This window comes from Epinephelus fuscoguttatus, linkage group LG11, assembly GCF_011397635.1.
Source record: "Epinephelus fuscoguttatus linkage group LG11, E.fuscoguttatus.final_Chr_v1".
Classification (NCBI taxonomy): Eukaryota; Metazoa; Chordata; class Actinopteri; order Perciformes; family Serranidae; genus Epinephelus; species Epinephelus fuscoguttatus.
The window spans coordinates 18,280,179-18,295,663 of NC_064762.1; the positions used below are offsets into that span (position 1 = coordinate 18,280,179).

General features: G+C 40.5%; 1 protein-coding gene across 17 annotated transcripts in view; it reads right to left on the minus strand.

Annotated features, from left to right (window-relative positions):
• The window catches only part of utrn (utrophin), a 242,980-nt gene that overhangs the window by 88,538 nt on the left and 138,957 nt on the right, over positions 1-15,485 (minus strand). For all 17 annotated transcript variants that reach the window (XM_049591027.1, XM_049591013.1, XM_049591017.1 and 14 more), the window contains one exon: positions 14,656-14,812. In XM_049591027.1, the coding sequence (XP_049446984.1) occupies positions 14,656-14,812 (157 nt within the window). The remainder of the gene's footprint in view (positions 1-14,655; positions 14,813-15,485) is intronic.

The following is a 15,485-nucleotide window of genomic DNA, read 5'->3' on the forward strand; positions in this document are numbered from 1 at the left end:
CTCCGTTCCAATGATTTCCTACCAGCTCACATGGTGGAAGCATAAATAGGCAGGTAGCTCAGAGAGGAGACCTTGAGAGATAGAAAGTAAATGAGAGGTGATTGAGGAAGAGGAGACAGAGGTGTGTATGTGGCACAGAGATAAGAAAAGGAGGGTGAGGAGCTAAGCTGAGAGGACAACTACCAGTCGAAACTAACTTCTCGCTTTTTCATCCGCTTTTTGTTTCGCGCCCACAGATTTGTTGCTGGCTTAAATTGGGCTTTGAAAGGGATTGAATTGAGTATGAAGAGGCTGTTTATTCGCAAATATTCTTTGCATACTGCTTAGAGTTTAGCAAGTAAAATATTCTGATATCAGTTTTGTAACGTCACAATAAATTCTCCCCTGCAAATCACAGATAGCGGCTCGGTGTGAGCACAAACACCCCTGGATGGATGAATCAGAGACGCCTGATTACAACCACATGTAAAAGAAACTCAAACTGCTGCTACTGCCAAAATATTTTCCTACTTTGGCTCTGTTTTGTATGCAGTATCACTGATTCTCAGATTATATGGAGTGCATAGCAAATATTCAGAATGTTTTGCTTGAGGCCTAGGCGAATTCAATATTATCTTAGGCTGCCACTAACTATTATTTTCAAATTCAATCTGCTGATTCATTTTTATGATTCAATTAATTGTTTTATGCCAAAAAAAATATGTGGGAAAAATGCCCTTCATTAGTTCCCTGAGCCTAAGGTAACATCTCTAAATTGCTTGTTTTGTCTCACCAACAGTCCAAAACCTTAATTTATTCAAATTACAATGCTGCACAACAGCAAGCAGCAAAGCCTCACATTTCAAAGCAAAGTTTCTGTTTGTAAAAGCAGACTATAATGACTGATTATCAAAAGCGTTGTTGATTAATTTTCTATCGATTGACTGATCTATAAAAGGACTCTTTCAGCACCATTATAATTGTTTATCAACTTTCAGTTTAATCATTTTGTGGTGTTGTGAAATTATCGTTTTATCCTTCTACAAAGGTCTAAAAATGATTCCAGGCAAAAAAAAAAGAGTTTGGTCTGATGTAAGACCTTTTGTGCATCTATCATTATCAGCTTGATCATCATGTATACAGATGCTCTGGCAACCAGTGGTTTTCAGACAGTACTTGTTCTCAAATATCAACAGTTTTCATTGACTAAAATTACACTACAGTAGTTCCGATTTTCTTTGACTAATGCCCAGACTTTTAGTTAACTGAAACTTGACAAAAAACCCCCCAGGAGGAACACTATTTGCTATTTACTATATGGTGTGTACAGGAAAGCTATATTTGTTAAGCTCTAAGTTTCTCCCAATAATGGTTTGAGTTCTGTCTTACAGAGAGAGAGAGTGGAATATGTTGCACATGTTGCCTGCCAATAAATAAACAGCTGTCAATACATGATACTCTCTCATCTCTTAATTTTAATACTTAATATGCAGTGTTGTTAGGAATAGTTAAACACATAAATAATGCTACAGGATTAGCAGAAGGCTTCAAAAAGGCCCCGTAATCTATGATCAGTATTGGCCAATACTGCCCCCGGTGATCCGCCCCCAAGATTCTGATGACCCTGAATTCTATATATGATTTTTCATATTGTGATAGATGCTGAATTTGGAAAGTATCTTTATAAATTGTTTTCCAAGTCAGGAACAAACCCCGAGATTCAAATTTTCAGCCAACATGGATGAGAAGTCTGAAATCTGCTGATGAAGATCATGTGATCTGATTGAAACCTCCACAACAGCTGCTGCTGAGATTATTTTGTCAACTGCTGTTTCTAAGATCAAGAATGAACTTTGAAGTCCTGAAGGCTTTATTAATATCATGTCAATCATATTCATAACCATACTGCACAGCCCTAGTTTGCATAATATTGCATGTACTGTATTACAATAAATGTTGAAGTTAATGGCAGCATGATTCTCCCAAACATCATCCTTCACTGTTGACTGGCTCCAAAGAGACACAGACAAAGACACAGACGGTTATAACAGTGGCAACACAAGTAGTGCCAAGTAATTCCCCCTGTTAGAAACAACCTCTCCGTCTGTCATCCAGCCACCGGGTATCCTTGCAGTTCAGACAGAAGACAACACCAAAAAAGACCTTTCCCCCAACACTCAAACAAGTCTTTTTAGTGAAACTTCACGCTTGTGCTCACATTATCAGAGTGTCACACGGGGACACACTTTTCAGAGGGAGCATGAGAGGTAAATATCAAACACATGTACAGCTTTCAGGTTAAGAAAAAAAGCTCTTTTTCTGTCAAATCCCAGGTGGCCTATGAGTGATAAGACATGGCTGTCTATGTCAAAGATAAAATGGGGCACTATACTCTTCTTTTTAATAGTTTTTAGCACTGGCACATCAGAACAGGGTCTGGGCCGCTGTGATTTGTGAAGACCAGAGGAAGACAGGACTCCTGTCACTCCCACAATACTTACAGCATCTACTTATAAGTGACTGTGACCTTGGCTGGGTGCGTTTCTGTGTCTGAGTGATTGTGTCTGTGTGTGGGGGGTGTTTGTGTTCAGGTCTGTGCATGTGTGGCCGTAGTAACACAGCAAACTCTTATCGCCGTGTGCCCTGTGCTGTGGTGGAGATAAGATAACATCACAACAGCTACTTTCAGGGCTCTGGCAAACATCCTTCTTTCCCCCTTTCAAAACCCTGCTATCTGCAATATTACCGCACCCCTCATCTTCTTCCAGGAGGAAAATAAGCCTCCCGAAAGGACCACTACAATATACCAGCTGTCAACATCACAAAAGCCCCTGAATCAAGGAGCCTTCAAAATATAAGGGTTCACTCACCTTCAAAGATATTACACATTTTCAGGACACTGATGACGTCTTATTTTTCTTATAGCAAATAAATATTAAGGTATTTTAGTGGAGGTTAATGTTTGAGCTTGTTGTCTGAGCCAAATTAGATTTTGCAACTGCACTTAGTTACACAGCTCATGAGGTTACCTCAGAGTTACTTCAGCCTAGCAAACATGGATGCAGGTATTTTTGAAAACACAAATTTCCCCCTCCCTTTTCTTGTCCAAAGAAGCACTTTCGTTCAATAATATCAGTCCAAATGAAACAAAAACACAATTTGCCAAGAGCATGCCAACAGGCGGAGATAAAACTATAATCCAGAAGCTACACAAAGAGGGAGAAGAAAATGTTGGCCAATCAGAAGCCTGAAAAAGGCTAATAATGGAGGCTACCTGGAGCAGTGACCCTCCGTGGCATATTCTGATGCCTATTGTCCTCACTACAGTGGAAAAACAACTTTTCTGTGTAAGCATGCAAACTAATTTAGTAAAGTTAAAACCAGCTCTATTTATCAACCTATGCGAAATGTTGCCTAATTGGTGGTGCCTCACAAAGGAGATAATGGCACACTATCTGACGTCTAAAGCCCAAAATTAATTTTCCCTGTCTACATGTTAACAGTGAAAATGGAGTTTGTGTGTGGATGAAAGGCCAAAATGCTTAGAAAAAGCTACATTTTCAAATATGTCCATGTACGTGAGCTCAAGGCCTTAGACTGAACTTTTAATTATCCCTTGCCCTTAAAGGATAACTTCGCTATTTTTCAACCTGGGCCCTATTTCCCCATGTGTATGTGTGCGTATGATTCATAGGTACAACTCGCTCTAAAATTGGTTCAGTATTGAGGGAGGCGGATGCAGCCAGCAGCTGCGAAACAAGCTAAAAAGGTAAAGGGGGCAAATGCGTCCCGTATAAGTTTGCGCATTAAAAGTGCTTATTTTCGCCACTGACCAGTTCAGATCGCCAGTGCTATCTCTGTAAATAGCATACTAAGCGTTTCCCTGACCCTTCACCTCCTCCCGGCTGTGACGTCATCTCGCGAGAGCTTTGCTTGTTGCCAGAAGAAAATTGAGTGGCGCTGGTTGTCCTGGAGTACAGTTGAGAGTTTTACTGCATCGGTATCATGGCTGTATATCTACCCAATTTCGAGAGTGAGGATGAGCCATTTCTTACGATGGCCGCCCATATTTATTTAAGCCCGAGTATACAGACGAGGAGCTCCTACAAATTGAAGAGCAGACGAGGATAGAGAGAGAGGGCCAACAAGCAGACGAGGATAGAGAAAGGGGGCCAACAAGCAGGCGAGGGTGAAGCAGCAGCTGCACGAACGCGAATCTTTGAGGACTGGTAGTGCTCCTGTGGTTGCTGTGTCTCCATACCCACAGAGGAAGAATGACTGTGTTGTAACAAGTGGGACCTGCTGCCCAATATTCATGGTCTCGATGTGTCCTGGGATGACTACCAAATGCTGTGTAACTACGTTAGAGGATTTCCACCCTCTGATCAACAGGGCAGTGCTGGATACCTTTTTTCATGTGCCCAAACTAAATTGGAGGAGGCGACCAAAACCACAGGGACCAAATGGTCAACTATCCATCAAGTAAGTATAACTAATGTCTTTATGCACGTAATACTGACACCTAGAATTGTCTCCGAGACGCACATTTACTGTTGCATACTTTGCCCTCGTATATATCGTACCCTGTTTTCTTCCGGCAACAAGTAAAGCTCTCACAAGATGACGTCACGGCCAGGAAGAGGTGAAGGGTCAGGGAAACGCTTAGTATGGTATTTACAGAGATAGCACTGGCGATCTGAACCCGTCAGTGGCGAAAAAAAGCACTTTTAATGCGCAAACTTATACGGGACGCATTTGCCCTCATATCTACCTCGCGGCTGCCGGCTGCATCCGCCTCCCTCAATAGTGAACCAATTTTAGAACGAGTTGTACCTATGAATCATATGCACACATACACATGGGGAAATAGGGCCCAGGTTGAAATATACCAAAGTTATCCTTCAACATCCAATGTAAAAGCTACTCTCTCAAATGCTCCGCTTATCTACAGCCTCCAACATTAACCATATCTAAATAAGTAAAATACCCACGCTAACATGTGTCAGACTGCTTTGCAGCTGATAAAATAGTAAGGCACAGTTAAGTAATAATGCAAACATAAGTTTCTTCCGTGTTAGCATCAAACACAACATAGTTATTTTACTATTTTATTGGATATGTTTATTTTACAATGTTGTGTTCCTGCCACACTGGAATTATTTACAGAAGAGAATTTGTCTTTTATTTCTGGCAGGATGAAATATGTTTTTAGACAGTCTGTCATTCCCCAATGCAAATTAAACTTGAAATCATAGTATATTTACTATCATTTTTATTATTGCTGATCTTTACTACGACTGTGTGGTCCTAGTTATTTATTCATGTCTTTCTTGAATATATTGTTGCACATGATGTCTATTTGTCTGACCTGCATTTATTAATGTTTAGGTCACTTGGGCGCAGCGGAAGCTGCTTATTTACACATCAAACATCCAACACAGAGTAATTTGGTCATTCTTTCATAGTCATGTTTCTGTCCACCAGATGAATGCAAGTCCAATATTAATTCTCTTTTTAGGTCTGTTATTTGGTCCAACAAAACCCAGAGGGAAATATCTGTCTCTTTAGCTGCTAAATGCTCTATTATGTGCTGTTTAGCGCTGGGCAGGTAGTGTACTATTTTGCTAAACAGCTGCATACTGTGGCCGGAAATGATGCTGATGAGTAAGGTATCACCACTGATTTAACAAACTGATTATAATTCACAAGATGCCAGTTTGATTTGGTATATTACAGTTACAATATCACAAATACCTTCTCCAGTGGAGTTTGGACGTTTTTGCAGATTGCGTATTCGAGTGTCTTCTTAAATAGGTTTGGAAATAGCTCTTCTCTGTCCTCATAGTTTTTAATTCTGAAATGCGACCAGACATCAGCCTTTAGGCTCTGTGGTACTCCGTGCATGTTTTATCCGAGGTTTGCTAGTCTCTCATGTGGCCTAAGAACTACAGATTGTCCGTGTAAGACTAACAGGGTTAAAGCTTCACACATCTATGGGAAAATACATATATTAGAAGACCAATTTCTGGATTTAATGTATCGATATCTGATCATTCAAATGAAGATTGATTTGAATTGATAAATCGCTTCTATAAACCCAGCCTTGCTGATGAGAGCAATGACAGTGAAGCGAAACAGTAAAGCTGTGGGCTATAAAGTCAAAATAATGAGGTGTGGTGTAGATATTCCACTATAGCAGACCATAAAGCTGTAACACTTAGCGAGCCGTGCACTTGACTCAACTAAAACAAAACTGTAATCAGCCAGCAGACTGTAAGGACACGAGTCTGACAGCGTCATGACCCTGCTTCCAACGCATGCAAAGGAGGGAGACAAAAACAATTAAAAGTTACTCAAAGGGAAGCAACTGTGAGTTTAAAAAAAGTCCTTCCTTTTCCAGGAGATAAGGTAAAGTCCAGCACAGCACTTTAATCCATTTCATTCTCCTTTACGACCTGTCCGTTCAGGTGCAAATGGTGCTAATCAATCATGCAGGCACAATGATTAAGATGGGTTCTGTAGCGGATTACTAGACCCTCCTCACTTTAGACAGGGTAATTGTGGGCTGCTCTGGCATATTATTATAGACTGCTAAGGAAACAGAGTTGAATACATTTAAATTTAAATAGAATCACATGTTGCCTGTTTGTCTTCATATTTACTCGCTCTGAATAAACAACTGGAGCATTTGAAAAGATTGCACTGTCCTAACAATGTGGACAAAAAGCCAACTGTTGCTAGAAGATAAGCGTTGTTAAAAATGCCCACAAGCACTTGGTCCCTTGTTCCCAATCCTTGAAGCCGTTAATTTAATAGAGGAGATTGATGAGTTTAATCAGCAGGATGCTGACGGAGGCCTTTTATTGGATAATTGAATGTGCGATTAATAAATGCTATTATGGCCATTTTAGCAAGGAAAAACACAGACACAGATCAATGTAAAGGGGCGGGAGCAAGAAGTCAGTCAAGTAAAACGTACCTCTCCCTCTCCCTCACAATCACTTTGAACTCCTCATGTGAGTCGCCACATAAACAGAACTGCTTTCAGACGGGATCTAATGCAACTGTTGTGTTAGAAACTAAATATCCAAAGAACAGACAGGCAGGGCTCAGCACTAACTTTTAAAAGTGGTTGCCAGGCCACCCACCAGGCACCAGCTTTTAGTTGCCAAAACTGAGGATGCCATTTGTTTGTTACTTTATATTTTGAGTTATAAAATATTCAAATGTGAATATGACGTCATAGTGTGCCGACTGTGTTTATATGGTTATCATCTCCAGGCACACTAATGGGAATGTTTACATTAAGTCACCTGCACTACACCGTAGGGAAACATGTAATCTTGGTTGGCTATGTAATAAATCTCTACCCAATTTCAGATCATATTCCTGCTGAAACATCACTGGTTGTGAAGGAGTTGGTTTTGAAGTTTTTATTGGTAATTTTAAAAAGTGCCAGTATGCTCTGTTACATCCATTCCCCTCACTGCAGTAACGGTTCAGAGACGCAGAGATATGGAAGACCTGGAAACGCTGACCAACCAGAACAGACTGGACTTTTCTGAGAGAAAGGCTTTAACAGACAGGTGTTAAACTAAGCCTCTCAGATAAAGAGTGATTACAGGTGTTCCAGCAAAGACAGTTTGGGGAGAATAAAGTGTTTTTTTTAATATGCTCTGGTAAAAATGCAAAATACAAGTGGAAGTGTGGAAAATAAGCAAAAATAAGTCCTCTTTAAGTTTCCATCTCATTCTGACTTGAACTACCACCTTGGAATTGTATGCCACCGTGAAACAGTCAAGGTGCAGTTTCAGTTAGCATTCATGTCAGTGAAAACACGGATGCTTCACAGACATTTTCGACTCTGCAGCATAGAAGCACAGTTTCAAGGTGCACACCCAAAATCAGTGTCACCAATTCAGTATCCGACCAAATGTCTCTCCTTCTGTTCCTGAGATATGATATTGGATAATGGTCAGAAAAGTGTTCCTGCAGAACATTATGATGTCACAGTGAAGTTGACCTTTGACTTTTGGGATATAAAATATCATCATTTCATAATTTTATTCTATTAGACATTTGTGTGAAGTTTTGTCATAATTAGCGTATGAGTCCTTGAGTTATGGCCAAAAACATGTCTCATGAGGTCACAGTGACCTTCAACCACCAAAGTCTAAACAGACGGACAAATCCAAGTGTCCAAGTGGATGTTTGTGCCAAATTTGAGAGAATCCCCTAAGGAATTCTTGACATTTAGCATTCACGAGAATGAGACAGACACAAGGTCACAGAAACCTTTGATAACTTTTGCCAAATTTGAAGAAATTCCCTGAAGGCATTCTTGAGATATCACGGGGACAGACAAACAACTCAACAACATAATGCCTCCAGCCACAGCTATCTTTGGCACTGAGGCACAAAAATATATTTATTTTGGGGTGGTTGGGGTTTGCTGTCCTTATTTTTAAGATGTTAAAAAGTTGCCTCTGATGGCAATCAAAGGCTAAGAATTGGTTGGTAATCATTCCTGTCGAGCCGTGCAGACAGGTGAAAGTGCACCATAATCGTCTGCTTTCTACCTCTTTTAATTTTACCTCTTTCACATATAAGCCTATTTCCAACTTACTTCTTCCTCTTTTCCTCAGCTCTCAATTTGCCTCCGTTTTTCCACTCCCTGTCCATCACTGTCTTCCACTCTTCGGACCACTGCTCTTTCATATTTTTCCTTCCTCTGATTCTTTAATAACAGCAATATCCGTTGCTCTCTGTTGGGCTAAGTGGCTTAGCCTTCCTCTTTTATCTCCCCAAGTCTCCCAGGAAAAAAAGAGGAAAAAAGACAGGTTTTTACACTTAGCCTTTCTAAGCCCTCCCTACCTCACAGATACCAATTTCCATATGCACATTCACCCCATCACACTGACTGAGAAGCTAGTGTGTGTCCCTGAGTGACTGAATATGTGTGTATGTCTGCGTGAGCACAGGGGAATTGCATGTGTGTGTCGATGTAAGCAAGTAATAGAGCATGACGTGTTCAAAGCCCCAGCTCTTTGTGCTGCTCAGCCCCCTCATCCCTCTCAGGGTCGGCGAGACCTCCAGGCCAATCTATTAAGAATACAGAGGAAAAGGAAGCGAAGGGAAAAGTGTAACATAGTCAAAATGAAAAGTGAGCCTTCAACTCCCCTTTTCCATTATTTCCTATTCCAGCACCCTCAAAGCTGAAGACCTGGAGACAAACAAGGGAATGGTGAGAGGATAGAGTGAAAGAAAGAAAGGAGATGGCAAGGGACACCAACAGCAGGACAGACGCCACAGAGGAGAAAACGAGACAGAAGAGCCGAGAGAGGGTAATGAGAAAGGGAAGGTGAAAGTAGAGATGCGGGAAGATTGTACTGTATTCTCCCGAGGGTACTGTGTGCTCTCGGTCCCATTCCTTATCTAATGGACCTTGTCTGATCTGCTGGGTTGAGGCCTGTCTCTGTTCTCTGTCAGGTGCTAAGAACAAGACGCAGAGCGCGTCTCAACATCATTTCAGACCTCAGAGGACAAATTTTGATTTACCTGTACAGTTATTTGTTGTCTCGTGCCACAAAACACAGACAGAACTCCAGCTCAGATATAAAGTCCCTGATTCTCAAAGAAATAATTCCCCCACAAAAAGACGGGAACATGGTGACATGGCTACAACAAAATGCAGCGGTACAAGAAACACAGGCGTGCAGACAAAAAAACAAACCAGCAATTTGGACAGATTATCACAACAACTTAATGGTTTGTTTGCGCCCAACTGTTACAATGCACAAAATTCAAATGGAGGGCAGAAAGTGATAAATCCATGCACTGTATGAACTGGATACAGAGGAAAGTGACTACATAAACAGGGTGGATGAACCTGCAGGCAGCAGGTATCTTTAGAAAATTTAAACTCATGTTGGGTATGATCCATGCAAAACAAAGAAAAGAGATTTTTCTCACAACTTGACCAATTTGCCCAGCATGGACACAATCATAGTTACAAATAACCTCGTCCAACAGACCTCCAAACGTTACTAACATTACACAGACGGCCACTAAAAGCGTACAAGTGTCTAGTGGACTTTAACTTTTTCTTATGTGGATGGGTCCATGACTGAAACGACAGCTGTCTTGTTTTTGGTCTGGTGAGTAAATGTGTTTGAGTTTAACTGTCTTTTATGTTTCAGCTCTGTACATGGATGCACCGCTGTCAGGCTATCTACTGGAACAACCGTTCCCAGAGGTTTGGTGAAACACCGTTAAAAATCTGGGTTGTAGTTAAAAACATGGAGAAGTTGTGACAGCGCATTATAATTGTATCCAACTTGCGCTACGCTTAAACATTTACGCTTGACATTAATTGATTGTTTTTCATCCACATGTCCCACTTTTTCACAGGTACGTCCTACCATCGTCTGGACTTACAGTGGTCTTTGATTTTTCCAAATTTGTTGGATAACCACAACTCAAACAGTGCAAATCATAAGCATTACTGCAGTGTTGTATAGGATCCAGTTCCAAATTCTCACTCTTACTCACAGAGGATTTCACTGTCAGACTCCCTCTTATGGGGCTGAACCACTATTCTTCAGCTTGTGCTCTTCGATCAAATACACATTTTTTTTTGTCTGCCCCCTGCACTCGCCTTAAGACACGTGGTGATCAAGCTTTTGCGACCGTAGCACCTACATTTTTGGAATGCTCTGCCTGCTCCCTTAAGATGTGCGGACTCTGTGGTTCCATTCAAAAGCCAGCTAAAGACACACCTGTTTAGACAGGCGTTTGGGTGACTTGAATGTAACGGAGCTATATTTTTTAAAATTATGTGTATTGTTTTTGTGTTGTGTGAATTCTTTTTTTCTTGTGTGTGTGCAAATAGTTTTGCTAGTTGTGCACTTTTCACTGCATGGTTCACGTAGCTGTATATTGCCCTTGCGAAGCACTTTGTGACCTACTTCTGCATCTGCAAAAAGCGCTATATAAATAAATTTTTCTTACTTCCTTTTCTAGCCTTTGCCTGCAGTTACCTGCCCTCGATCTGGACATTACACCAATGTATGAGGTCATATGCAAAGAAGCTATTGAAAAGGTAAAAGTGAAAGGGCGCCAACCTGAAATGTCATTACTTATCCATCACTGTTAAAAAAGGACTGTGTGCATGCACAACTCTTTTAAAAGAATACTTCACCCACAAAATGATCTAAAAATAAATGACTTAAAATAATTATAAAATGATTTAAAACAGTCTCACATATGGCAGAAAACTTGGGCCTAGGCAAGTCAATAGAACTGACAGTCGTTCCCCTTTTACCCCAATTCATTAAGAATTTTCTTCAGTTTTGGATTTGTTGCTCATCATGGAGGCGTGCAAGAGGGTTAGGGTCAATGTATACAAATGCTAAGTTTAGGGGTGAGGTATTCCTTTAACTAGCAGAATATGTCTCTCTTCTCATAATCCCAGTCATTCACACATTCTTGTCAAATTCAACACTAAATTCAGACATCTCTTTATTTCTCAGACATATAATGAAGGCCAGATCATCACCACATTGTAGTCATGTGCTCCCTCGATCCAGTATAGTGACATGGTCTGACATTGCCCTGGCAGCAATATCTGAATAATATAAAACGTTTTAGCCATGATCCTGAGTAAAACTATTCTTTTCTATAATCTGTTCAACTTTTGAATGATGATCCTTCATTAAATCATTAAAAGACTATACTTAGCAGGCATTACAGCGGCCAAGAAACTGATTGTCTGCCGATGCACGGAGCCCCACTCTGTCTCTGCAACAGATCAGTTATCTACCAGTTTCAATAGTTTGTCTTTGAAATAAGAGGCCGCAAGGATGCACTGAACACGCTGTTTTCATATTGAAGGCTAAGTTCTCTTTTTCTTTGATAGGGATTAGGGTGAGGTTTGGAATTCCTAAGGTTTATAGACTTTTATTAAATGTGAAATTATTTTTTCGTTGACCTTCCCATCTCAAAACTTTTATTTGCTTTTTTTCTTCATTCATTTTTCTTCTCCTTCCAGGTATTCATTTGAGCTTTTCTTGGAAACTCATTGTGTTTCTGTGTGCATGATTGCTTGATTAGTCATATATCTACCAAGATGTAATGAGAAAATTCAATGTAATATAGTGTATAATGACATAAAAAATCTGGCAATGCCTGTCATAAGAATTGTTTTTCAAACTCTAATATCGTACACATCCTTAAAGTCATCACACATGCATCGGGACACATACAGCATACATGTGCATTTGCAAACAAATATGTAATGAATGTGTGTGTGTGTGTGTGTGTGTTGATCTGTCTCAGTGTGTGTAATCTTGCAACCCAGCACAACAGCACATGTGTTTACTCTCAAGGCGTTTTGGTGAGCAAAATAATAGTGTGGTGAATGGGGTGCAGAGAAACGCATTACAATGTCAAGAGTGACATCAACAGTAGTGGCGGCCAGCGGACTCGGAGTAAACAGTAGCCACAGGGTGAGTCATCTATCTGAAAGCAATTACACGCCAATGCACTATCACAATAACCAGTGGTTACAATAAATAATACAGTGGGGAACACGGATGACAAATAGCAGTGATGATGACAAAGGTGTGAATGGGTTGGCACAATGAAGGTATTGATCGCTTGTTAGAATAAATGAAACAGTGTGTACGAGGGTGATAAATAACAATATTTCTAGGAATGAAATAGAAGGAACAACACTGATTGCATAGTAGTGATTTTGATGACGGTCTTTAACTCCCCTCTAATACAAGTTTTGTGCATGCTGACTCCTGAGTGACCATAATAAACATAAAACCTCATTCTGTGGTTATGCTTGATTGCTGCAATTTGTAGTTTAGCTAAATGTACTGTGGCCGCGGTGCTGACCAGTCTGACGCTTAATAATGTCAGGGTGATTACTGCCACTGCTTTACAATAACAGTATGTTCCTGTGGGTTTAATCCTGACTGTTCAGCAGACCACACTTACCAACTTTGGTCAGGAACATTACGGCGCATAGGTAGCACGTGCAAGACTTTTTTTCTCCTTTTATAAGATACTTTGTCCCCTGAGCAAGTATCTGACTAATCCAGCCCTGTTTTGATTGGTCTAGTCTGGGAACAGACTGACTCTCAATTATGCAGATTGTGTCTAGTACATTCTGTTATTCAAAGGCTGTTTTCACAGAAGACACTTTGACACGTCAAAGCCGGACAGCATTGGTGTAAAAACATCAAAATGAATGGTAGCTTAATTCTATTTATTTGCTTCAGTTTCAGGTTCTTGGTATTGTGCATGCTGGCTCACTGTCACACTGTTGTGGCTCACTGGGACACTTAGAATAGAACAGAACCACTGTTCATGTTATAAGTAACATCTGTACTTTTCCTACTAGGACAAATCAATGGGATGAAAATGGTTGTGTAACTACATGGTTTTTCCTGAATAGAGAATTAGATTAAATTTCGCCCTGCCTCCAGGTCTCGACAAAACTCATAAATAATGGAAACAATATTTAAACAAGTGTTGTACTTGTTGGATTTCTGTCATTTGTAACTGCAAATCATCATGCCTGCATGGTGGTGCTATCGTAATCTAGCCTGCTTAGACCACGCTGATGATGTGAGCTCAACATTATGTTTTGCTCTCTGTATCTGAACTCTGTCTGAACTCGGTGCCGCACCAAACACCATAAATGAGCAGAACTGGCCTTGACAGACAAACTCCTTCAGCCAATAAGTGTAACAAAACATGACATGACATGCAGAGTTCCCCAAGGCTCAATTCTGGGGCCTCTTCATCATCATCATCATCATCATCATCATCATCATCATCATCATCATATTTGTTTTGTCTTGTCTTCTGTTGACATCCTTCCACTGGCTCAGATTATGGAAGACAACCGACTATGTTACAATAATTATGCAGAGGACAGACAAATTTACATAACCATATCCCCAGGAGACTATGGCCGAATATAAGGAGTAAGTGCATTGAACAAATTAATGATCAAAGGTGGCAGAATTTTCTTCAAGTAAACAAAGACAAAACTGAGGTCAATGTTTCTGGAGCCGAGGAGGAACGATTAAAAGTCAGCACTCAGCTTCAATCAGTGGTGTTAAAAACCACAGATCAAACATGAAATCTTGGTGTAATGATGGAATCAGACCTGAATTTTAACAGCCACATTAAGACAATTAGAAAGTCAGCCTACTATCACCTTAAGAATTTATCAAGGATTAAAGCACAGGACTTATGTCTCAGCAGGATTTGGGAAAACCTTTCCATTTATCTTCAGTAGGCTTGACTGCTGTTAGGGTCTCACCAAAAAAAAAAAATCAATCAAACAGCTGCAGCTGATTAAGAATGCCACTGCTGGCTTTCTGTCTGACTGTCAAAGAATTAATTTCAAAATACTACTGTTTGTTAATAAAGCACTGAATAATTTATGGACATTTCTGATCTTCTGCTACATTATGAACCATCCAGAACTCTCAGCTCTTCCGGGACAGGTCTGCTTTGTGTCCCCGGAAACACACACACTTCTATGAAAAAATTAAAAACTTAACTACTTGGAAACTTGAAGAAAACAATGAAGGACAAGGTATGATCAATCTTGTAAAGCGTGACAGGAACATTGCCTGTGGCGACAGGACGTACCGTGCAGTGGTTCTGCTGCTGCAGCAGGGTGGGGACATCTCCTCCGATGGGCATCTGCTTGGCCAGCTCCTCATCCTTCATGCAGATCCACCTCCACAGCTCCTCCAGGAGGCCCAGCAGACGAGACCAGCGCTCAGCACTCGCCTCCAGATGGGCTCTGCCAAAACACGCCATTTTTAACTCTGACTGTTACAGCATTTGTAGCCTTGTATACACAAATCAGTCTATTTAAAGGGTGATTTCTGTTATTTCTCAACCTGGACCTTATTTTCTCTTGTTTTTATGTCTAACTACTAACGGGAACAACAATTTTTAAAACTGGTCCAGTACTGAGCAAGAGCACTGCAGCCAGCAGCAGCAAAACAGGCTACACAGTTAACACTTAGAGCATCTGTGCATCATCAATTAATGTCCACTCAAAGTGCTTGTTTTTGCCACTGGCAGACTCAGATTGTGATCATAAGTGTCTGACAACTTATGGAAAGGATCCCTACAGAGATACACCTTTTTGTTAAGAGTGAGATCCTTTTTGGTTAACCAGAAACAGCCCCAAAAACACCAATGGCAAACCCACTAGATTCATATTACAGATATTCATTCAAGTCATTTTAGCATGTATAGAGCCAACATATTGTCACATCTCAAGCGGTGAATTAAGTTTTTTTTCCAACAAAACCAGACTTGGTGATTGCTGGTACAGAGAAAAAACGAACCAAGACTGTTTTTGTGAGATTTATATTGTTTCTATTACCTTTGAATGAAGTGTGTTTTGATGAAAATTACTGTTTATATACATGGAGTCAGGTGGGTCTGGCAATACCAATTTTAGG